General features: G+C 41.4%; 2 protein-coding genes across 2 annotated transcripts; one reads left to right on the top strand and one right to left on the bottom strand.

Moving 5' to 3' along the window:
• The first annotated feature begins 2190 nt into the window (after positions 1-2190).
• On the top strand, positions 2191-3277 carry LOC129769571 (uncharacterized). Its single transcript, XM_055771926.1, has 2 exons — positions 2191-2603; positions 2694-3277. Exons 1-2 carry the CDS (start codon positions 2268-2270, stop codon positions 3246-3248), a joined length of 891 nt encoding a protein of 296 aa, XP_055627901.1. The 5' UTR covers positions 2191-2267; the 3' UTR covers positions 3249-3277.
• A 7134-nt stretch (positions 3278-10411) lies between these two features.
• LOC129769177 (AP-2 complex subunit mu) lies at positions 10412-24877 on the bottom strand. Its single transcript, XM_055771265.1, has 7 exons — positions 24696-24877; positions 23823-24112; positions 23595-23757; positions 23265-23540; positions 22752-23205; positions 22546-22684; positions 10412-11987 (listed from the first exon to the last, which is right to left on the bottom strand). Exons 2-7 carry the CDS (start codon positions 23997-23999, stop codon positions 11880-11882), a joined length of 1317 nt encoding a protein of 438 aa, XP_055627240.1. The 5' UTR covers positions 24000-24112; positions 24696-24877; the 3' UTR covers positions 10412-11879.
• Between the last annotated feature and the right edge of the window lie 630 nt (positions 24878-25507).

Here is a 25507-nt window from a genome sequence, read left to right as displayed (position 1 = left end):
GTCTTAAAATTGCTTTCAAAACAGGCTATTGAAATCACCAATCGGTATATAAGCGAGCGCCGCTCGGAAATCCACTCAGTTCTAATTGAACAGCGATTGGAGCATGTTGTCGCTGTTGTGGTGAAGCTCTTCGTTTATCATGAAAGCGCGGATGAACGGTGTCACCAAGAGCCTAGAGCACCCTAGGCCAGAAGGGAATCCATCAGGAGGAGAGTGATGCCACAAACGGTTCCCCGGGAAGCTACACACACATACACGCGCGGAATTCTTTCCGTTTGGATGCCATTCAGCATTGAGAAAGTTCCGGAAAGATCTAATCATTTCTGGAAAATAATCTGCCAGTTCCTCTGGGAATTCAAAAATACATTCATGTGAAAGAGTTTATTTGAATGTTTTCTATCCATGTAACACTGTGACCAAATATGTTTCAATCAAGTGCTATTAACAGGTGGTTATGAAATTAGTATTAACCACTGGTGGGCTTCCAGTAGCGAGGAAAATGTGGAAATATCTAATCGTTACTGAAAATAATCTGCCAGTTCCTTTGGGAATTTTCAAAATATATTCATGTGAAAGAGTTTAATTGAATGTTTTCTATCCATGTAACACTGTGACCAAATATGTTTCAATCAAGTGCTATTAACAGGTGGTTATCGAGTTGGCATTAACCACTGGTGGGCTTCCAGTATCGAGAAAAATGTGGAAATATCTAATCGTTACTGAAAATAATCTGCCAGTTCCTCTGGGAATTTTCAAAATATATTCATGTGAAAGAGTTTAATTGAATGTTTTCTATCCATGTAACACTGTGACCAAATATTTTTCAATCAAGTGCTATTAACAGGTGGTTATCGAGTTGGCATTAACCACTGGTGGGCTTCCAGTATCGAGGAAAATGTGGAAATATCTAATCGTTACTGAAAATAATCTGCCAGTTCCTTTGGGAATTTTCAAAATATATTCAATCAATCGCAATCAACAGGATAGCTTCTGAAGATTATTCTTCCCCATCAGTAGGATATTTCCGTATCCAATATTGGATGCATAAAACCTTGTGCCTCCAACGTAACGCTCTCGTTTTCGAAGTTCTCCAAATATTCATTCATTCAGAATGAATTCAGATTCAACTTCATACAAATGATCTCTAAATCAACGATAGTCCTACGTCACCCTTGCAGTTATACCATAGATATAACCCACTTCCTGATTTTTATTAATGATCTCTGCTTCCGGTTGAAATCGAGTATTCGGATGGAAATGGGTTCAACGCAGCTTCATTCGGTATGCTCTTCGACAGCTTCCGTGGAATGAACTAACAAGATTGCCGGACTATCGAAGTCGCTATAGATTCATTCATCTTGAAACTCTAGCCGATAGACGCAGCAACCTTCAGAGACTGTTTATTTTTGACCTCATCATTGGAAACATAGACTTCTCTTCTGCAAAATATCAACTTGTCCGCACCTTTCCGTCAACTTCGTGAGCGTGATTTATTTGTAGTTAACCGTCATAGAACAATGTATGGGTACAACAAACCTTTTGATAACTGTGTTAGATCGTTCAATGATGTAAGTGCTGTTTTTGATTTTAATTTGTTCAAATACGTGTTCAAAAGTAGATTAAGGAACTTAGACTAAGATTAAGTCTGTGGAGTTTTTAAAACTCGAGAACAAGTAAAATAAAAAAAATAAAGAAAAGAAAATAACATAAAAAACTTGATAACATCTCAAAATTGAAAAATTAACGTTTTAAAATGCTGTAAATTATTTCTCAAGAAGTTACTTTTTCTGAATTTTTATCCTAACTCGAATTAACGATTCGGGATATACTAATAAAATGTAGGCGTTACTCAATTGATGATTATGCACTTCGAACGGTGCACACGATGATACACAGCTGTTGAAGAAGATAAAATACGGCACAGCTGTGCATTATGGGAGTAAAGCATCCTTAAATCCTTATGAAACATAATGGATGAAAAGTACAAACATATTGTAAAATCTATTCATTTATCTAGACTTTCACTATGGATGTTTATTTCCACACGCAATTCGTAAGTGACACACTCGAATATTTCCCATTCGGTTCATCCAAATTGCACAACCGAAAAGAAAGATGAACGTTCATCGAGCGGATGATTCATCACGAGTGAACGAATGTTGACAAGCGAAACACAAACATTCGCGTCAACTTCAATTCATCAGATCAGTGTTTCTCGGCCCGGCATTGTATCCGGTGTATAGAATACATTTTTCTACAGCTAGAGAATGTCCTTCAAGTGGAACGACGGGCATATGATACCGTTTTTGAGGGCATATCGAAGGCAGGAGTGTTTGTGGAATAACAAAATGAGCGGATATACTAAACCAATTTTGCGCGAGAAGGGCTACTCGCTTATGGTAGAAGAATTGAATTTACCCCATCTAACCGTGGCTGACATCAAAGCGAAAATAAAAGGCGTTCGAACCCGATACGTAGCAGAACTTACCAAGGTTCGTAGCTCGGAAAATACAGATGACGTCTATGAGCCACGGTTATTTTGGTTCAAGGAAGCTAATGCCTTTTTACGGAATGTCAGCATATCGAAATCATATTCTTCCAAGGTAATAAAAACTCGGTTGAAACGGAGAGATGATCGTTGGTAAAATTTAGTCATAAAATCATATTCATTGAACGTATATTTCTTTTTCCAGATACCTGACTCTCCTAACGCATGCACAAATACAATAGATTTCAGGCAAGGAATCAAAGAAGAACCGATTTTGCCAGCTGAGAATGGCCAATTTTACCCAGCGAATTTCAGAAAATCATACCTAAACGACACAGACGAGCAAGTCTTGATGCCACGAAAGCGACCTGCTCCTCCAATGATTCACTTCCCAAAGAAGGTAAAAGACACATCAAACGATCAGAAAGGACTGCAGAATGAGTTTGATGTTTTCTGTGATAGCTTGGCAATTCAATTGAAAAAAATGCCACTATCCAGGGCTCTTATATGTCAGGAAAAACTTCAACAAGTCATGACACAAGAACGTCTGTCCCAGTTGGCAAATACATCGAACAGACCCAGCAGTTGTTCGTCGCCAGCAAGTTTCTTCAGCCAAGAAAGTCTGCCACCCTCCCACTACAACAACTATTCCAACGAAACAACGAATGATCACGTCGAGTACGCGGAAAACGATGACAACGATTTCTCGCACGCAGTGAATTCCATCGAACTGGTTTATAGTGATGATTCCAATCAATAAAATAATATCAACAAATTTTTAAAACTCTGCTTTAAAAGTTTTCTACTTATTTATTATTCCTTAATTATTCTTCGTATTTTTTACTCATTCCTTTACAACGAACAATGAAATAATGTCTTGTTTCAAACAATTACTTCAAGATATTAGTCATTCAATGTTCCGTTATGTTGATTGAAACTTCACAAAACGTTGCAGGATTTTTCTTATCCTATCGCACTGAAATATATCGGTGGTTTCAGGAGCATCAACAGTTTGATAAGCAGTAAGCTTGATTATTATTAATTGTAAGCATTTTATTTTCCTCATTTATTCAGTCATATATGATCCGACTGTTATAAATCACATGACCTTCTAGGTCAATTTACAGGTTCATTACCGGAAATTATGGGCCCTATTCCAGAAAACGAGACGAGCAGACGAGCGCTCGTCTCGTTGGTTTTCATATTCCAGAAGCCGAGCTCGACTAAAAACAGACGAGTAGCTCTGTTTGTTGTTTTTCTCGAAACAAAAAACCATGGATGGGTTATACCTATGATATAACCGCAAGCTTGACGTAGGACTGCCGTTGGTTTAGTAATCATTTGTGTTTTTTCAATCAGCAATAATCGCACTTCGTATGTTCCTCATTGGGTATGATATCATCGCTGCGCAGAACTATTGATTAAATTATTCATTAAACTAGTGAATGAATGAAACAATTTACGAATTCAATTGCAAACAAATCCTAATTTAGGTCAATTCATGCATTATCGTAGTGCTTATCGCAGCAAATAGTTATCAACATTTTGCCTAATCATCAAACGGTATGCGTAGAAATTCAGTGAGCTGGCGACATGAAGGGGCATGCAGTCTTGAATAACCGAGCCAAAGCGTTGCATTTGTACCCGCTTTTGTAGACCGTGTTAGCAAAAGGCATTTCGGAGTGTAAAAATGCATGGGGGTATACAAAGTACTGCCGAGATCTGGAATGCCGATTTTCCCAACTCATTGGATTCGGAAACTGTGTTGGGAAAACACATTCCGGTTTGCAAAAACGCAAACGGGTACAAAAGTACCCGCTGCTTGTATCTATTTTGCCATGCCGATTTCCACAGGCTCCATGGTTTTAAAGTCTATGTTAGCAAATCGGAATTTGCAAAAATTCCGATTTGCTAATTACAAAATTATCTTCAATCTAAAGAGTTCATTGTTTTGTTATTACTCGATATCCACATCTTGTTCGGCTAAACCTTCCTGTTTATCGATTGCGTTTGCCACTCGCCACATCTTTCACAGTTGGAAAATTTCTTCCCATCCAGCTTGTGACATGTTGTACAGTAAATTACATTTAGTGCGACATGCCGAAGCACCACTCAGTGTCGCATTTGAGGCGATTTTAACCTGTAATTGAACATTTGCGATGTCAGTGGTACAGTGTCGACTTTCAATGTGGGGTCATAATTTGGATCTCTATGTTTACAAAAATGTCCAACTAAATAAGTCGCATTACATGTCCGTCCAATTAGCTAAATGTCGAACTAATTGTAAATTACTGTACTTTCAATCTGGAAACAAGCGAATTGGTGAAAATTGAATAATCAGGAAAGTCCCCAACTATCAATAAGCTCAGAACAACTGCCAAATTCACATACTCATCAGATCCTGGCAAACAAATTATGAAAAAATCAATTTGTGTTTTATTATTATTTTGGATAATGTTTTAGAAAGCATTGAACTGTATTTCCTAAACTCTTTTTTGGAAGGTTTAATGGCCCTGAAAAGCGCCTTGTTTTATCGAATGGTTCCAATTTAGAAAACTTTGTACTCGTGGTTTTGAAAAAAACCATTTGTGTTCTGAATGTGTTCTGTTCTGAATGCGGTTTTTCTTATCGTCGCGAGCAGCTTTACCAGCCAACTCGATCACTTTGGTGGCCGAAACTATATAACGCCGGCTAGGTGGACTGGTGCACTGGTACTAACGCGCTCGGCCTAGCTACCCTTGCGGGGAACTCCAGATCAACACGGTTCGAGCGGGATTTTGCCTTTCCCTTCACTTTTCCTCCTTTACCATGTCCAGACATGGCTGCTTGGGTTGGTTTGTTGATGTGTTGTGATGCGAACCGATGTGGTGTACGGTTTGAATGAGAATGATCGTTACGGGAAGGAAGGAAGGTCTTGAATTATAGAGACTTTAAACTTTTGCAGTTCATTCGTCTCCAGCCTTGAGAAAGGCCCTTTGAAAACTCTACTCTACTCTATTACTCTACTCCAGCGCTACCACTTCCGCCCTCTTGCCTTGAGAAAGGCACTCGATCCCTCGCCGTCCAGCTCGTCCAGCAACGATGTTGTCCAGTCGGTGTCCACACAAAGAATGATCGTTACGGCAGCGGAGCGGGGATTTTTAAGCTGACTGGCTGGCTCGAGAATTACGCATGTGTGAGACTGCGACCAATGTTTCGTTCATTTTTTTCTTTTTCCTTTCCAATCGTGCTTCATTCTATTTCGCTGCTGCTCTGGTTGCCCGTTTTGGTCGGTACGATTTGAGGAGCACAAAATGGACCAATCAAAAATGGGCACATAGTGCATTTTGACAATGCTTGATATTTCACAATTATTCAATTATGTATCTCAAGAAAAATGAAATGTTATTCGTTATGATAGATGCGTAGATATATTTCCTATCAATTGATGCAAAAACCTTTGCGATCTATTGAGAAATGCTCGAGTTATAAGCGTTCCAAATCTTGCATTTTTTCCTACTTGTTCAGTGCCTAGATTTCCATTTCACCCCCTATATCTTCCGGTTAGACGTAGTCCTACGTCAAAACATGTCTTCTGAAATCACTGATCATACCGGGAAAAACTGACTGAAGCCTCTCCAGTCTACCAAATAAAACATTTCAATGAAACTCTTGTACTGAAATGGCATATTTTGTTCGTCTCGGCAGTGACTGAAGCCGAGACGAGACGAGATGAATTGCTCGTCTCGTTTTCTGGAATAGGACCCTATATGTTCGTCGAACGTTTCTTTCAATACATCAATTGTGACACGCGTGACACATGCAATGATGCACCGTCTAATTAAATCTCGGGATCCTACACATTAACGGCACTTCATTGTGCTACGGAAAAGTCTGTGAACATGGCCCTGGATTATATTCTGGCCGGCATCAGGTCTGAATAATACGAACCAATAATTTCAAAGGCGCATAAAGCGCACCAAGCATAGTCACACACTGTACGATGTGTCTGATGCTGCATATTATCCTGTAGGATCATTGTAGTGTAGAATAATAGTGATACGCAAACAATCCATGGTTGATCGAATTAATTACTCTGATGGACAAAACAGATCGTAAAATGGACGAAGAGCGCGATGGATCTCTCGAACCATGGATTTCCGTGAAAAAGTATAGAATTTGCAGGCGGAATCAGTTTATTCATGATAAAAATGCAAATCAAACCATGTAAGCACAAAACATGTGACAGCTGTCAGAGTAACAAACATATTAAAAAGTATAACCAACCTAAAATTCTGTATCACTATAAAAATAACTAACCTTCAGTCAGTACCCGTTTCAATTGCTTATTTTTTATTTATTTATTTTGGCTTAACGTATTTACAACATGGCCTGATTCACAATGTTTCTTGTGTATCATTCGTTGCTTGGTGTTTTAGTGGTGCGGCTTGCAAGGCCTGCGACCAACCCCACTATCTCGCAGGAGAACCATCGTAATACTGCTGCTTCACGTCCCGAGTACCACTAGGACTAGGCGAAGACGCTAATAGCGGCGTCAATTCGCTTAGAGGAGTGTTTCCGGGTTTTTGTGGCTTTTCTTGGGGACTGGCAATGTCCAATATTGCTCATCCCACCACACCCTAGACAGTTCCCCTTTACCAGTGCAAGCCAGAAAAACGATCTATGACGATAGAATTTCTGACCTGAACGGGAATCGAACCCGAACCCCCATCTTGACTAGCGCAACGCTTACCCCTAGGCCATGGGGACCACATCAATTGCTTATTAATTACTGGTATAATTCGACGATTTCTTCTGTACAAATCTGGCCATTATACCAAAAACATAGTCTCTTCTAGTGAAATTTGCGCCCTGAAAATAACTCTGAGGATTCAGGTAGACTGTAGTGTGGTCCATTTGGAATCCGGAAACAAGAAATCAAGTCTTAAGTAAGATCAAAGTATTAAAACTATTCCGAAATTCTGGATGGGACCAAATTGTCCCAATATTGAGTCATCTGTGCAGCCTTCCCTTTTTTTCAACCTCCTCTTGATAATTGCCCAATAATTTTTAGATAAAGCGAGATTAGGTATATCTGGTTAGATTAATATCTTTCCGAGAAATCCATCCCGTTGCTATGGTACCAAAGAAGTAACGGGTGTTAAATAAAAAATGAGAATTTTTTCAATCACATATAAAAAAAAAAATTTTTTTCATCGATTTCAGTATTTTTTATTTATAATGTATTTTCTTCAAAAAAATGTCAGTGAATGTTTCAGTAAGGACCGTGGTCTGCTGTTCGACGCAACTTTGTCGCGATGCTCTCACAAGAACGTTGTACGGCACTTACGTCCATTTTCCGGATACAATTCCGGATTCTTGTAGTCAATTGCTTCGTGTCCTTGGCCCTCCAATTGTTTTTATACACTAGGGCACTGAGTGAGCCAAAGAAATCCTCTATTGGGCGGCACTGGGGCAAGTTTGTTGGGTTACGATCTTTCGGCACGAACGGTATCTTTTTCTCCTCAAGATACGCCAGCGTCTTCTTGGCGTAATGGGAAGACGCCTTGTCCGGCCAGAAGACGTACTTCCCATCCGCGTGATGCTCTTTCAGGAACGGCAGCAGGATTTTATCGAGGCACTCTTCTCGATAGATTTGTTGGTTGATTGCCAGACCGCTCGGCCTCAACCAAGGCTTTAAAATGCCCCGGTCGGAAATGGCGATGTACAACTTAACCTTTTTTTCAAACTTGTGCTTGAACTTGTATTTCACTTCAGGCGGTGTGGATGACTTGTCGCTGGAGTAGTAATTATCATTTCCTGGAATATGCGTTTTGGACAGCGAAAATAGCTTTCGTCGTCCAGAACGAAAGACGTCCTGCGGTATTTTTTGGTCATCCACCGACACTGTGATTTAACCGTCTCAATCTGCTCCTCCGTGTACTCCGGCGACATCGTCTTCTTCCTGCAGACGATTCCTTCCATCTTGAGGGTCCGATGGATCAATACGTGGGAGCAGTCATATTTCCGACCGGCGTCACGCAGGCTGGTTGCGTCCTTGTTGTCAAACAGCTTCTTTAACGATGTCTTCCTCTGCTTCGTCATTATCGTCACCGGACGACCACTTCCGACCTTCCGCTATACGTTCAGGGAACCCAGGATACGATATACCGTACTGACAGGTACATTTTCTTCCTTAAAATGTGCCACCGTGAACTTTTTTCCTTGCTGGAAATGCGTTTCGTAGAACCGTACAATGCGTTCGCGGAGCACGTGCTGTTTCGACGCCATCTTTGCTTTAACTAAATTCAAACTAGCAAAACCAAACACGCCTACTGTTTCTAGGGTACCCAAAGAGCAATTTTCTTGGAGAAAGAAAATTTTACGCTCTTTGAGTTACTGAAAGGTATTGAAAAAATTCTCATTTTTTATTTAACACCCGTTACCTCCCGGCTGTAATTTGGACATTTCATAGGCCATTTTTGTGTTTTAATGAATTGTAGAAAGCGTTTTTATATTTCAAACACACTTTCGCTTCTGATCGAAATTTGACGCTTTATTTAACATACTTAAAATTATCCAATTTAAGTCAAATATGCGCCGTTTTATCGCAAACTTGTTGCCATTTAGAAGGCAACTTCATTATCCCCCCCCCCCACCTCCTTATTTGCAAAAAACTCAGACAGCCAGTTTTCGCAAGCCTCTTTCGAGGCCAACTTAGTATCACCAAGAGCGTCTTGCATGGACCGGAAGAGATGATAATCACTTGGAGCCAGCTCCGGACTATACGGTGGATGCTCCCGTAGCTTCTGGCGTGTCATCAAAGATGTGTGGGACCGAGCGTTGTCCTGGTGGAAAACAACACCTTTCCTATTGATCATTTCTGGCCGCTTCTGGTCAATCGCCTGCTTCAAACGGTCAAGCTTCTCACAGTAGAGAACCGAGTTGAGGGTCTGGCCATAGATGAGTAGCTCATAGTGGATGATTCCCTTGCATGTTATTTGCAAGTGGTTGAAAGATCTTGAACTAGAATTGTGTCTGAAAATAATCTGATATTATAATGACGAGTTTTGGTAGAAGTACTAGGAATTTTATAGTAAAAGGTAATTTTAAAAAGTAGACTAGAAGATCAATCAATGAACAGTTTTGCGATTGGACCCACGAACGTGCCCTTAGTAAGAAAACATAAATGTGATAACGAAATATAAATTTTGGGCGAGACGAAGTTTGCCGGGTGCCGGGTGCCGGGTGAGAAATAAAAATGAATTTATGCAAAAAAAAAAATTTGACTCCGTAAGACACGGTGTTTTGTGGGAGTTTTCGTAGATACAGATGACTTACTGAATAAAGCACTGAATACATCATGTGATGCGTGTTCTTCTTTTTCCATGTTACTTCCCATCGACGATTCCATCTTCATGGATGTTATATTTCCAGTTTTTGAGTGTTCAAATTATAGAATACGAAAAGACAAACTTAGATTTTATAATTACCTCCTGAAGATATGTCACCGGATCCGTAAAATAGTGAATCAACTGAATCAACTAGACTTTTCAACCAATATGTCTAGTTTTTGCTCAGTAGCTGACTTATGACTCACAAACGGCTTCACGACTAGGAGCGATGTAAGAAGTGAAAACGATAGTTTCAAGTCTGTTTCTATGACCTTCTGCTCGTCGGAAAATGTTAAAAGCAGCAATCGAACTATAGCATCGGCAACCGATCGAGTAGATTCTTAGGTATCAGGTATCAGTAAGCACGCAGTTTTTGAACACTTATTATTACACATTATTCAATAAATGATGCATGCCCTTTTTCCATCTTGCTCGATACTTTAATTCAATGTTATTCAGCAGCGCAACTAATAGAAGCTGAGTTGGTCAGACTCATTGAACCTGCATGCAAGGCTTTCGGAAAATCAAAAACCAAATGCCAGAGAATCGCTTCAACAACTATGCTCATGAGTTTATTCCACATTATATTACTATATCGTTATCTGTCTTTGTGTATATATAGATAGTATCAGCATAATTCATTCAATCATTAGCATGTGTGTATATCATTTAGTAGATCGGGTTCACGTCAAATTTACTCTCCTCTGCGGCATCGCACCTGTTCGCTGTGGATAGAATGAATAGCTCTCGGAGTCGCTTAAAGATTTCGCTTCTATGCTGGTCGGTATCCCCGATATATGCGATGGAATAAAATTATTATCTACTCGCGTTTTATTCTAGTTGAGTTGACTCTAGCGCATTTGAATAGAGCGATTGAGTTCAGGGATTCCGTTACCACTGACGTCCAACGCCAACCCTAATAGCCTCACGAAATATTGTTGGGAACCAAGAATCCGTGGTTGTTTTGAGTTGATTAAAATCATGGGCAATTATACACCTAACTTTGCATCATGAAAGAACAAATTATTTCTATTGATTATATGGCCTGCGCGGATACAGCGGAGTGTGTATTCGGCTGCGTGTCTGTGCTATGCTCTTCCGGTGCACATACCTCACTCGTGGTGTGCTGTGGATACCTGTATCGGAGTTTGTACAATTATTTCGAACATCATATGTCACGGCAATGCTTATTTCGGCGATCGCTTCGGTAATTTTTGCGTTCTAGAGCGTTAGTCTTGATACCTTTCGTTCGAAACTACAAACGATACGATGACGAGATTTAGGGAGAACGAAGTCTAACTGGAATGGATTAGGTTCAAAGCAAATCGCTACGGCCAGATATAGTGAGGCCAGTTATATACAGAACGAAGAATCAGTCTAATCACCACTGACTGTGCTAGTAAAAATAGTAAACAAGAGATTCAACCTTGACTAATTATATCGGAAACGCTCAACAGCAAAATCGAAAAGCAAGTGATGGTTATTCCGCCTGCCAAAGATAATACTTTACTATTATCGCATTTTACTACTTTAGCCTACCACTTTTTCAATCGTCTAATATGCTAGATTTATTGGTTTGTTTTTTGTTTAGGATGATCCACGAATAATTATATTATCATAGCTGTATATCATAATTGTAATAACGAGAATAAGGAATTTTGTTTTTCCGTTTCTATAAATTTTCTTTGATAACTTTGAAGTATATCCAATGTGTGTGTGTTTATTCATTCGTTATGAACGTTATTTTCCACGTACTTACGCTGCCCTCATGCTTTTGTTTTATTCGACAGCAGGATGATGGAACAAACTCTGTTCCAATGATGACCACCATACAAAACGTGTCGTTTAACATAGAGCATTTTCCAGAGTTTTTGTTCGGATTTCTTTTCTTTTTTGTCTTATTGTGTATATATGATCGGTCCATTTGTTTAATGATTTTCTTAGTTTTCCCCCAGTGCTACTAATAGGTTACCACAAACATCGAGAGTCAATTGTGTTGTCGCGCACCGCTACTGGTTCTAACACCGCGTTTCGTACAGACCGCTTCGGCCGATATAACGCACCCATTTGATCACATCGTGGTCCGAGTAGTTCAACTTAGGTTCGAACACCTTCAGGTACCGCACCTGCAAAAAGAAATAATATGATTGATTAGGAATCTGGAGATTGAGGACGTGTCTCTGGCAGAAAATAATTATGCCATTCTCGGCTAATAATATGAATCAATTCCACGCCAAATCAGCCAAAACACTGCTGATCAGGACGCGATCCGCTTCATTTTTTTAACGTTGTACATAAGATAATAGCCAAACTACCCAAAATCATATCTTTAGTTATAAGACGACTAATTTTAATTACAACTGATTTCCAATAAGGGCGTATCCAGAATAGTTTTTCAAACTTGAAATCCAAATGTCTCGCTAAAATATGATGTACAGAAAAGTCGCTGTGCAATTATTAAGCTAATTATGAAAGCGAATATGTTTATATATCGTTAACAATCTCTTTCGAGAATTGAATTCAATGTTAAAAAAAATCATACATTATAAATTTTTGTTTATTTTCCGAAAGGAAAATGCTATAAGAAAAGTTAAAGGCCAAAACAACTTGTGTGGGGGGAAGGAATTAATAAAATGAAATTAGAAAAAGCAATCAATTCCAAGTAACCACAATTGTGAATTCCTTTCTAATAAACCATTATTTGTGTCGACAGAAACCATTCACCGATCAATTTTTCGTCATCGACAGAATTTCACAAATGGTTTTGCGATGCTTCATTTGCATTTCGCTCAATTTGTGTGCTTTCGAGGTTCTGGAATTTTCCCAATGTGGCCAACTGCGACACATTTAGTGTCTTCGATCAATTTTTGTTGTGTTTGGTTTGGGTCTGCATCCGACAACTCCTGCAATTCCCCGTCTTCAAATCGTTTCGCTGCTCATTGTCATTGTTCTTCATATCGAAGACAATTATTTTGCAGCCCGGAATGTGTTTCCCTTACACAGACTTCAAAACCATGGAGTCTGGCAAAAACGGCATTGAAAAATAGATGGTACTTCTGTACTCGCTTGCATTTTTGCAAATCGGAATGCGTTTTCTTAAAATGGACTGCATTGTAATATAACTCTTCGAGTCTTCAGCTAACAGAATTCCTATGCATACCGTTTGATGATTAGGCTAAATGTTTTGTCCACTGCCATACGTAAAAGGGTAACGGACGGTCAGGCATAGTCATTAGATATACCTGCTACGAAGAACGAATTCTATCACTCATTTGCTTGATCAACTCCGAACCGAATCGAATTTCTGGTAGGGTGGCGGTGTTGACAGCAACCGCTGCGCTACAAATTTTCACCTTCAGTTTTCCTTTCCTGCTGAAAAGGTTTTTTCACATCCAGCTTGAAATGCGCTGCACTTTGACGTCATCTCTAACCCCAGAAACAATGCTCGAATTCACGAAAATCAGTTGATTGGATCGGTATAAGTCACCGATAAGTTATTCGCAATTTTTCTGTCATGTAGCTAACGATCAGATGGCAGCGCCAGCAGCAGCGAGACTTTCCAAGTGGCCTTTCTCCAGACCGAATTACACCTAGGTTTTTTACGCGGATTCTCCAATTAACGCGTTTTTTACGCGGATTTTCCAACTAATTTATTTATTTATTTATTTATTTACTAGTCTTCGAAATTGATCGTACAGACAGATTAGCTTATTCTATTTTTAAATACGTTCTTGGAAACGGTAAAATCAAAATTACTAAACACTTCGTTAAAACGGCAACAACATACATCAAACGGGTTGTTCTTTCCAAAGATAGTACGATGCATTGGTAGACGGAGGAAAGCTGCACGCCGCGTTGTTCTGGCCGGAATATTGATGTTAATGTTTCCCAACAGTATCGAGCAGTCCACGTTGTCGTTGAAGATATCGAAAACAAACAGCCACTGCAATAGAATCCATCTACTCGCCAAGCTCTGAAGTTGTATCAGAGCACAACGTTGCTCGTACGGTGGCAGCCGAACAGAATCATTCCACGGTAGCAAGCGAAGCGCATATCGAAGAAAGTTTCGTTGAATTCGCTCAATTCGGTTCACCTGAACGGCATGATATGGCGCCCACACGAGCACACCATATTCAAGTACACTGCGTACCAGCGCGCAAAAGAGTGTCTTCAGGCAATATACATCTTTAAACTGCTGCGTGTTCCGTTTTACGAAGCCAAGCATCGAGTATGCTTTGGCTGTTGTGGCTGCTATGTGCTGAGCAAAATTCAGCCTACTATCGAGTAGCACACCGAGGTCCTTGACAGTGCTGACTCTGACGATGCTCGTTGTGGACATTCTGTAGTCAAAGACCGTTTGATTTCTTGTCCGACAGAATGAGATTATATTGCATTTTCTTGTGTTGACCTCCATTCCGTTTAGCTCACACCAGTTCAGCAACGCATCAATGTCAGCTTGGATGGCACAGCACTCAACTACTGATGAGACTACACGGTAGAATTTCAGATCGTCGGCGTACATTATTTTCGGAGAATTGATGGAATGGCAGAGATCGTTGGCGAATAGCACAAATATAAGAGGGCCTAGGTGACTGCCTTGAGGTACACCGGACGTGATGTCAAAAGGGACCGAGTTAACTCCATCAATGCGTACGTAAGCCCGACGTTCGGTGAGGTAGGAAAGAATCCAGCGAGTCAGCCAAGCGGGTAGGCCCATTCTGCACAATTTGTCCACCGCAAGAGAATGTGGAACTCTATCAAACGCTTTGGTGAAATCGATATAGATGGCATCAATTTTCTGACGATTTTCCATAGCGGCGACCAACGAAGAGACATAAACCATCAGGTTTGTTGTGGTCGAGCGTTTTCGTACGAAACCATGCTGGTGCTCGGAAATGATTCGATGCACGTGCGGGTAAAGCAAATCGTGGATGAGACTTTCGAAGGCTTTCGGCAAACAACTCAAAATAGAGATGCCACGGTAGTTCTCGACGTCGTGTATACTGCCAGATTTATATATGGGAGTGACAGCCGCAGTTTTCCACAAGCTTGGGAAAATACCCTCCTTAATGGAACGATTGAAGAGGATGGTAGTGGGAACGGTAAGCGAGTCGGCGCAATTTTTGATAAAAAGCGGAGATAGTCGGTCTGGTCCCGCGCCCTTGGTAGCATCTAGTCCCTGCAGTTTGTCCAGCACATCGCCGACAGAAAAGTTGAAAAACGCCATATTAAAATCATATCGAGGCAAACTGTCTAGATACGCTTCAGACGAAGGTGTTCGGTTTTTACTTAGCACACTGCTAAAGAAAGAGGAAAACAAGTTTGCCGAGTCGAGTGGAGTCTCGGCTGAAATCCCATTGTAGAAGACATGATGAGGAATTCCATTTGCCTGCTTTCGACTTTTCACGTACGACCAGAACGATTTGGGATCTTGTTTGATACTGTCTTCTGTGCGACGAATGTAGCTATTAAAGCATCGCGCATGTAAAGAATTATATTCGCTCTCTAAGTCACGTAGCTCAACCTTGCACAGTTCACTTCTCGACCGAAAATAACGTTTCCTGTGCACCCATTTAGACACTCATCCCAACGGATAGCCGAGATCATTAAGTTCAGTGACGCAAAATCGCATTGACGAAAATCAAAATCATAAGCGTCCGAGACGTTCGAGCTGTGGCTTTCCCTAGTGATTTCGAATTTCAAAACGAATGGCTTATGATGGTGATCTATGTTGAGCATTGGTAACGGTGGTTCGAATAAATCGACATTCTTCTCATTAACAAACGCCAAGTCAAGCAGCCTCCCATTTGCGTTAGTCAGATCATTAATCTGATAGAGACCGCATCCTACAACCAGCTCTATCAAAGCGATTTCTTGCTCGGAGGAAGCGTTTACCGGTAACAAAGAATTAATGTCCTCATCATGCATCCAACACAAGTGGGGAAGATTGTAATCTCCTACAACCAATACACGTCCTTTATCGCCGGCAAGTTCAATCAATTTCTGGACACAAGCAGAATGATTCTCATATAAAACCGTTTCACTGTTGGGTGGGAGGTAAACAACGCATACAAATAATTCGAACTTCGGTAACGTAATGCGAACGACGATGTTCTCTAGTCGTTCACACCCAGCAACAACGTTTTTTGCGTTTGTTTTTACGCGGGTACCCGGGGTTTTCAAAAAAAAATTGATGCAAAATGTCTTAAAATTGCATTTCTTGTCAAGATAAACTTTGTCAAATAAAATATGTTTTTTCCGCCTGAAAAATCGATTTTTGAGAAAAAAATTTTTTTAGATAACTGTGAATCTCGACGTGTCATGCAATTTTAAGACTTTGGCATCAAACTTTTTTTTAAATACCCAGATTTCCGGTGATTTTTCGGTTTTAAAAAAACTCAACTTTTAATGTCTGCGACACCAGTAAATGAAGTCCGAATGAGCTAATATTTTGCCTAGGGTATATTATCGTCCAAATCAACATTTAGTGGCAAGTTCCGAAGCTGAAAGCTGAAATTTGGCATAAGGTGTTTTTCGAGGTGGTGAACATTTTCCCCATACATTCATTCGCACCCTAATGCACATATTACAAGTCTCATTGAGTAATCCGTAGTTTTTTTCCAGTGAAAAGAAAACATTCTCTGAATAGAAAGAAGCTTTCTACAAGAATTTTTTTCTTCGTGCATGTTACCAATTAAAGTCTGGAGAACCTACTGCACAGCGGGGCGACGTCATACAAATGCTAGCTAAATCAATGAATTAATATCCGAAAAAGTTTACGCATAAAGGGTGTGTCACATCAAATTGCATCACGGGAAAAAACGCTGTAGAAATTTAATTTTTAGGAATTATATCTTCAGCTTTCGCTTATAATCAGATAAGAGTGTATAGATCACGTTGGCCATGCTTCACTGTCAATTTTTCGTAAATTTGGAAAAATGTCGTCGAACGAAAAAGAGCGTCGTGAATTAATCCTGCGTACTCATTTCGAGAATCCGGAGTTGTCACATCGGGACATCGGTAAGATGCTGGGAATCGTCCAATCCACGGTCAGCAGAGTACTAAAACGATACTTCGAGAACCTAACCATCGACCGGAAGGTGAAGAACGGCAAAAATGGATGCTCCGTCAGTGAAAAAGATCACAAGCGCGTAGTTAAGCAGTTTAGACGTGATCCGAGAAGTTCGGTCCGGGATGTCCCCAATAAGCTGAATTTGTCAAGTTCATTCGTCCAGCGGACCAAGCAGCGGGAGGGCCTGCGTACATACAAGGTTCAGAAGGCTCCTAACCGCGACGAAAGGCAAAACATGGTGGGGAAGACGCGAGCCCGGAAGCTGTACACCGAAATGCTGACGAAGCCGCATTGCCTGGTAATGGACGACGAAACCTACGTCAAAGCGGACTTTCGTCAGCTGCCGGGCCTGTTGTTCTTCTCCGCAGAGGACAAATTCAGCGTTCCGGAGGAGATTCGCAAGTAGAAACTATCCAAGTTTGCCAAAAAGTACATGGTGTGGCAAGCGATCTGCTCTTGCGGAAAGCGAAGCGCCCCCTTCGTGATGACCGGCACGGTAAACGGGTAGGTTTACCTTAAAGGTGGGACCACAATGCCGCGCTATGCGTCGCATTGCGACAATTGTGCTTTGACACTTCATTTTAAATATGTGTGTTTCCATTTAGTCAAACACAATAATGCGTTGCGTCATTAGCATCGTTGTACTGAACGCTAGCATTTGTTCTAAACTGCTTGCGCCGAATTATCGATGTCAGTGGCATGGTGTCGACGTCTGGTGGCAACTTCAAATTAGGGCCATAATTTGGGTCCCAAACTCGTTAGTGTAATCTCTATCAGATTAGAAGACACGAAGCCGGTTTTTAAATTCTAAAATTTGAATGAAAATTTTCACATCATGTTATTTGAGTACTTGAAACACGTGTTTCTGACTTTCATTCAACCATATGGCTAAACAATTCCAACATTCTCGCTGAATTTTTTCATCATAATATAGAATTCTCGCGTAACTTTTGAAAAGGTCCAATGTAACATTTTCGTCAACTCGAGAAAAACGAAGTTGAAGACCCGAACATTAATCTGCGAATTGTATTGAAAGGTATCGATCTCTATCGCTACTTTCACCACTAGCAGTCAAGAATAACTCTGTAAAACCAATCGTAACTATTGTTCAGTGATTCGAGCTTAAATTTGAAGCCTAGGAACGAAAAATGTTACATTGGACGTTTTGACTGCCGCGTTTGCACATTGGACATATTACGTTGCACGATGCGAATCTGAAACTAACTACTAAACAGCAATTCAAATATCAGCATTTCGTTCTAAAGACGTATTATTGTTGTTATCAATCGTTGAATTGCACTGAAATCGCTAACAACGCCTGTAAGAAACAAAAACCCAAAACGACCGAAGTACGACTTTGTGTTGTTTTGACTGCTTTGTTATTTCGGACGTTCCGAGCGTCGGAGGAAAGTGGCGTCCGAAGTAACAGCCGAGTGCTTAAAATACGAATCTGCACATTGGATATTTTTTGTATCGGCGATAAAAAGATGAAGAAGATAGATACATGAACGGTTGTTCTTGTAATGCATTCAATGATAGAAAACTAAGAGTGTGCATCCATTAACTCGATTTGTTTACTTTTGTTACATAGGACCTTTTCAAAAGTTAAGCGAGAATTGTCTTCATAAACAATTTTCGTATGAGACTTTTTCACCACCTGCAAAAACAAAAATGTTTTTCATTACTGGAATACTAGTTTGATATGGAAAAGCTAATTTACATTCATAATTTTAATTTTGAAAACGGTGTTCATTCCGACTGAAAATCAGCTATTCTTTCACGCTCCCCTAAACTAGTGAACGAAGTTCAATGCCACCAGCGGATCTGGCAATGTGTTGTTTTTAATAACATTCAATTGATCCGTGGACACTACAAGAACAAGATTTTCATACGAATTTTATTTTGTTTTTGTTTACATTAAAAGTGGTGACGCGAATGCTAGATTGTGACTGCAAATCAACAGACTTCGTCGGGCAAATGTTTTAGTACAAAACGCAAGCAATGACAGCTCATGAGAAGGAGTGCCTACAGAAGCGCTTACTACCACTATTGAAGCAGCACGAGGGCCCGACCATCTTCTGGCCGGATCTCGCTTCGTGCCACTATTCAAAGGACGTGTTGGAGTGGTACAAAGCCAACGGGGTCACCTTCGTGCCAAAGGAAATGAACCCGCCTAACGCGCCGGAGCTTCGCCCAATAGAGAAATATTGGGCGATTATGAAGCAGGCCCTCCGGAAGAACCCAAAAGTTGTCAAATCGGAGGTGGACTTCAAGAGAAAATGGATTTCTGTTCAAAAAAAACTACAACCTGACGTTGTACAGAACCTTATGGACGGGGTAAAGAGGAAGGTGCGAGCATACGGGCTTGGGCTCGAAGTACGAATAAAAAGAAAATGCCAAAAGTTGTTTACTAGTTTTTATTTTACTGTCCAAAATTTTCGAAAGGATCGAAGGACTGGGCGAATTTCTACAGCGTTTTTTCCGTGATGCAATTTGATGTGACACACCCTTTATTCTTGGTGTTTTGAAGTGGGTAACTAAACATCTTCGCCACGCTCTATTCAATTTTAATACATGTTTAAATAGTTATAAAAATGAAACACATATTTCTGCAGTACTCGAAAATTAACCAAACAAACGAAACCAAATTTGGCATGTGGAGGTTTTATGATGCAATCAATATTTCTATGGTGGTAAGACACTCCTCCCGCTCTCTAAGGGTGGGCTGTCATACAAATGAAACACAAATTTCTGCATAACTCGAAAGCTAATCAAACACAATTTGGGATGTGAGGGTTTTTGGGTATGAGAAATGTTTCTATGACACCCCTCCATCCTTTGGAATGCAGAGGGGGTCCCATAAAAATATTACACATATTTCAACCAAAAATATTACAGCCAAACATGACAATTGACATTTTTAGGAAAACTCTGAAGGGAAAAGGGAAAATTCGGAAAGCTAAATTCCCATATGTTCTACAATTACATAGTGACAAGTGCTGTTAGTCCATTTGATGTTTGCGCTAGCGAAATTGATCTTTGTTCGAAATTGGAAATGGATTTTAATGTGATGAAACGCACTCCTATATCTTCTTCTTCTTCTTCTTCTTCTTCAATGGCACTAACGTTCCTAGAGGAACTTCGCCGTCTCAACGTAGTATTACTTGCGTCATTTTTTTATTAGTACTTAGTTGAGATTTCTATGCCAAATAACACGCCTTGAATGCATTCTGAGTGGCAAGCTCTAGAATACGCGTGATCACAGTGCAAGTGTATCTTTTTCTATCTATACCAAAAAAAAGGATCGCCAGATGTGTTGATAAGAGCAGAACTCGAAGAAGGAATTTTCCGATATAGGGCTGTCTTTATTCTATCAAATTTTCTGTATAAAACTTTTATTCCATGTAACGGAGAAACGGTTCCCGGAATAAATCGCCACAGAAAACGACTGCAACAGAAACCACCGCTTATAAAATGTGTAGTAGGCTATAAATATTGTGGCGCGGTATTGTATTTCAAAACAAGAATTAACCGGGCAAACGTATCGCCCCAGGCAAACGTAACGCCCCGGGCAGACGTATACCGTCCGACGCTCGCTAGAGCTCGGTCGGACATTGCTAAAGGATCGTATCCTATGTTTCAAACTAACCGGGCAATCAGTGGATCCCAGGTTTGCGTGCGAGACACCGCCGCTTCCGACGGCGGGTCGGCGGTGGACTCGGATTGCGTCATCTTGGCGGCATGGGCCGCCTCGATTCCTTATCCTCGCCAAATGGGGACTTCGTCCCCATTACATTGTCCTCAGAATAAATTTCGAAAAACGAGAACAAGAGAATAAATTTATAATAGAAATGTGAGGCACATGATGTTTTTCCCGCGCCAAATATTTCTAGCCTACTACACTTTTTCTAAGCGGTTGTTTCTGTTGCAGTTGTTTACTGTGGCGATTTATTCCGGTCACCCGGAGAAACATGTTATTTACGGTTCCCGGAATAAATCGCCACAGAAAACGACTGCAACAGAAACCACCGCTTATAAAATGTGTAGTAGGCTATAAATATTGTGGCGCGGTATTGTATTTCAAAACAAGAATTAACCGGGCAAACGTATCGCCCCAGGCAAACGTAACGCCCCGGGCAGACGTATACCGTCCGACGCTCGCTAGAGCTCGGTCGGACATTGCTAAAGGATCGTATCCTATGTTTCAAACTAACCGGGCAATCAGTGGATCCCAGGTTTGCGTGCGAGACACCGCCGCTTCCGACGGCGGGTCGGCGGTGGACTCGGATTGCGTCATCTTGGCGGCATGGGCCGCCTCGATTCCTTATCCTCGCCAAATGGGGACTTCGTCCCCATTACATTGTCCTCAGAATAAATTTCGAAAAACGAGAACAAGAGAATAAATTTATAATAGAAATGTGAGGCACATGATGTTTTTCCCGCGCCAAATATTTCTAGCCTACTACACTTTTTCTAAGCGGTTGTTTCTGTTGCAGTTGTTTACTGTGGCGATTTATTCCGGTCACCCGGAGAAACATGTTATTTACGGTTCCCGGAATAAATCGCCACAGAAAACGACTGCAACAGAAACCACCGCTTATAAAATGTGTAGTAGGCTATAAATATTGTGGCGCGGTATTGTATTTCAAAACAAGAATTAACCGGGCAAACGTATCGCCCCAGGCAAACGTAACGCCCCGGGCAGACGTATACCGTCCGACGCTCGCTAGAGCTCGGTCGGACATTGCTAAAGGATCGTATCCTATGTTTCAAACTAACCGGGCAATCAGTGGATCCCAGGTTTGCGTGCGAGACACCGCCGCTTCCGACGGCGGGTCGGCGGTGGACTCGGATTGCGTCATCTTGGCGGCATGGGCCGCCTCGATTCCTTATCCTCGCCAAATGGGGACTTCGTCCCCATTACATTGTCCTCAGAATAAATTTCGAAAAACGAGAACAAGAGAATAAATTTATAATAGAAATGTGAGGCACATGATGTTTTTCCCGCGCCAAATATTTCTAGCCTACTACACTTTTTCTAAGCGGTTGTTTCTGTTGCAGTTGTTTACTGTGGCGATTTATTCCGGTCACCGTTATTTACAAATGGTTGAAAAATCTTGAACGAGAATTGTGTCTGAAAATAATCTGATATTATAATGATGAGCTTTGTTAGAAATACTAGGAATTTTATAGTAAAAAGTAAATTCAACGGAGACGAATAGAAGATCAATTAATGAACAGTTCTGCGATTGGACCCACGAACTTGCTCATAGCAAGAAAACGTGAACGGTTGAAGGTATTGATAACAAAAAACAAATTTTTGGCGGGACGAAGTTTACCGGGTCAGCTAGTAAACATATAAGAATCTCGGGCCCACTTTGAATAGAAATCCTAACCAGCTTGCTGAGCTTTATAGTGTTTTAACTGATTCCTTAACTCCGCCCACAATAGGAGGAAATACACCATCGTTGTAAGCTGCCCGGTGAAGTCCGCCTCAGCATCATACACTTCATAATTTCAATTTATAAAAACTAGGCTTTTACGAATCTTTGCGAACCACCTAAGCTACCCCGCACAACTCATTTATTCAATAAATGCCGACAAACGCTTACCTTGAAACCAGAAGGCGCAAACGGCACCTCGAAGTTCATCGAGATCGGTGGTCGGGTCCACTTTTTCTTCGTGTCGGTCTCAAGCAGTTCAATCTCCGCCGATAATTGAGTCTCCTTCATTCCAGCCATTCGTTTTATCCTGCTCAATGCGAAATTCATTCATTTGCGTGAGCATAGTTGCAATATAACAGAATAACCCTACTTACTTCCACACGATTGCATTTTCCGAAGCCTTATATTTGGCCTTGCCCTTCAGACAGATCAACTGCACTCCGGACGTGTTCAGCGGAGTGGGAATTTTCACCTCGATCTTCTGCCCCAGCAGCGACGGCTTGAAGTTCGACTTGAGCACCACTTTGACCTCCATTTTCGTGCGTCCGACTTCGCGCACCAGCGGTATCACACGGAATGGCAACGAAATGTCCTTGGTCGTTCGGTAGCGCATCAGTTCGAACTCACCGTCCGGCGGGATGAAACTGATCGAGTGCTCCGTTTCGAACTTGCTCAGCTTGACGCACTGGTGGAACTGGCAATCGTCAATCACCACAACCGGTTTGCCCGAGCGGGACGCTTCGTTGTCCGCGTTGCCGGAAATGCCACTGCGACCTTTCGCCTCCATTACGATCTTATCGTTGATGCCGAATTTGCACTCGGGCATACCTTTTTTTTACAGAACAACACTTCAAATCGTTTTCCCACAGTATAATTAGGAAATTTACCTGAAAGATAGGACTTCATCACGACTTTGCCGGCGACGTGGGCTGACAAGACCTGACCCTGTGGACTCATCAACAAGTTCACGTACTCCAACACGTCTAGGAAAAGCTCATTACGACGGTATTTGATACCCTCTCGCCGCCAACCGATTTGTCCGGTAACCTGGGACGTTATTTGAGCCTGCTCCTCCTTCGTCGCCGTTTTGATGCCCTGCTGGGTGATGAACGTTTTCAGGACGCCAGTATCCGAGTTTTGTGGATATCCAAAATCCAAAATTTCTACGAGAATTGAATTAGAATATTTTACAACCCACTAAGAGGAAGATAATTCACCGTCAAGTAACTCGTAGATCAAGACAAAATTATTCTTGATGTTCTCCTCGGAGATCTTGCCGAAGTACGACTGCATCACGTCGATGATCTTCAGCAGAAACTCAAACACCATCGCGGCGTTCACATTCTGCTTAGTGACGGCGGCGAGCCAAATGTTGGCTCTCTGGAAAACCGGAAACGAAAGAAACATTCAGTAGCCTGGATGAAACCCATCGCTCTTAATACCACCTTAATATGAAAAAAGCTCGTCCTCGCGATGTTGGTAACCGGCGAGCGAACCTGCTGTCGGGCATGGATGATGTTCACCCGAAACGCGTCCACCGCGTTCCGCCCGATGTCATCGCGATAGACACGAGATATCAGCACTTCCCCTTTGTGGTTGTAAACAAACAACCCGCCGATCATTTTCGCTCGATCCTACTTCCTTCCTCCGCTGTTCGAGGCCCTTCTTCCTGCCTCCGGATGAGTCAGTGCTTACAGAATGAGTAGCGCTATGTGGGTTCGGTTATCTCAAACAACTGCAACAAGAATGAAACAGACGAAACCACATGATAAACGCCCACTTGGTGCTGCGAACGAGATTGAATTGAACATAACAAGCAACGATGCTGCGCTTGCTGATAAAGCCAAGTAAACACCACCAAAAGAAAGTATAAATTGATTCCATTTTCAACGATTATGATTTCGTTAGGTACACATCATTTCTCACTTCCTGAGCATAGCGCCGCACACAATTCTTCCGTATCGCAGTTGCTTGCACAATTCCTGGGATTCACCGAATCGATTTACGAGACACTAAATTGGAAATCGATAATTGAAATCCTTTAGGAAAAAGTTGACAACATGAAACTTTAACCGGCGGTTTTCCTATTAGAAGCATCAAAATATCAGACTGAAAAAGAACACAGCCCCGCAAGTAGATATGTGTTAGCGACTAATCTTTGGCCTTTCATTTTCTTCCTCATTTTTCACTCCATCATCTTTCGCAGTGTCACTTGCGTGAAAAATGTCTTCCATGCCAACGCTCAATCACTCGAGCACAATTTCTTCACGGTTTTCTCCCCCCAATTTGAATCCCCTAATCCCGAAAACTGTTCCTACCTTGTCAACTGTGCTCTAGCAAATCTTTTGCGATCCTTTCCACACCGATTTAGTCCATTTTTACAAGAATTTTTCACAAAAACAACGGTCTTCCCAACTGCAGACAGCGGGGATAACTTTCCTTTAGCTTCAGCGTATGACACAATCGGATTTTCACTTCTGTCTCTGTCTCGGGCTCTGACACGTCTGTTCTGCTGCATACAGTTTGACAACAGTCAACTACACTGCGGGTTGAAAGATTTTGACCACCCGGCTTACCGTGGATCGTGAAGCCACCGATAATTGACATGTCTGTTCTAGAAAATTCTGAATCTATGGCATTACATTAATTCGTATAATTAACGTATGTACAGCATCATATACGTTAATTATACGAATGTATTTTGAGTGGTATATGATGCACCTAACTGGCATATAAAGACAATCGCAAAATTGAGTATAAACATGCTTTCCGCACCTTTTGGACCGAAAGGTGGTCCGCAGAGGGAGGGCAGTTCCTCAGAAAAGTCAAGTGCTCGATTGGCAGGTTTGACGATGTTAAAGGAATGAGAGAAAAACGAATCCTGTCCACAGCTCGGTCTCACACGGATTCAATAGAGGACCCTTACATCTACTCTGCGACCTCTGCCAAATCCACAACTCCGCCGAGCACTCGTTGTGTGGTTGCCCGAAATTTGATGATCTGCGAAGCCTTTATGGAATCAGCGGGAGTGTAAGAGACATCTTGAGGGACGATTCAGCAAGAGTAGCAGCGCTTGTCTGCTACCTAAAAGATGCCGAACTATTTTTTAAGATCTAGCGTCTGAACAATG

The sequence above is a fragment of the Toxorhynchites rutilus genome, chromosome 2 (genome assembly GCF_029784135.1).
Source record: "Toxorhynchites rutilus septentrionalis strain SRP chromosome 2, ASM2978413v1, whole genome shotgun sequence".
Taxonomy (NCBI): Eukaryota; Metazoa; Arthropoda; class Insecta; order Diptera; family Culicidae; genus Toxorhynchites; species Toxorhynchites rutilus.
The sequence above is the reverse complement of the archived record's forward strand: the minus strand, read 5'-3'. Positions and strand labels throughout refer to the sequence as shown.

What these genes read in the sequence shown, in the direction of transcription:
- LOC129769571 (XM_055771926.1), top strand. Translation starts at nt 2,268, where the DNA reads ATGTCCTTCAAGTGGAACGACGGGCATATGATACCGTTTTTGAGGGCA. An exon ending in CGAAATCATATTCTTCCAAG is followed by an intron (nt 2,604 to 2,693) that starts GTAATAAAAACT and finishes TTCTTTTTCCAG; the next exon opens with ATACCTGACTCTCCTAACGC.
- LOC129769177 (XM_055771265.1), bottom strand. Translation starts at nt 23,999, where the DNA reads ATGATCGGCGGGTTGTTTGTTTACAACCACAAAGGGGAAGTGCTGATA. An exon ending in CGAGCTTTTTTCATATTAAG is followed by an intron (nt 23,758 to 23,822) that starts GTGGTATTAAGA and finishes CCGGTTTTCCAG; the next exon opens with AGAGCCAACATTTGGCTCGC. An exon ending in GAAAATGCAATCGTGTGGAA is followed by an intron (nt 22,685 to 22,751) that starts GTAAGTAGGGTT and finishes CGCATTGAGCAG; the next exon opens with GATAAAACGAATGGCTGGAA.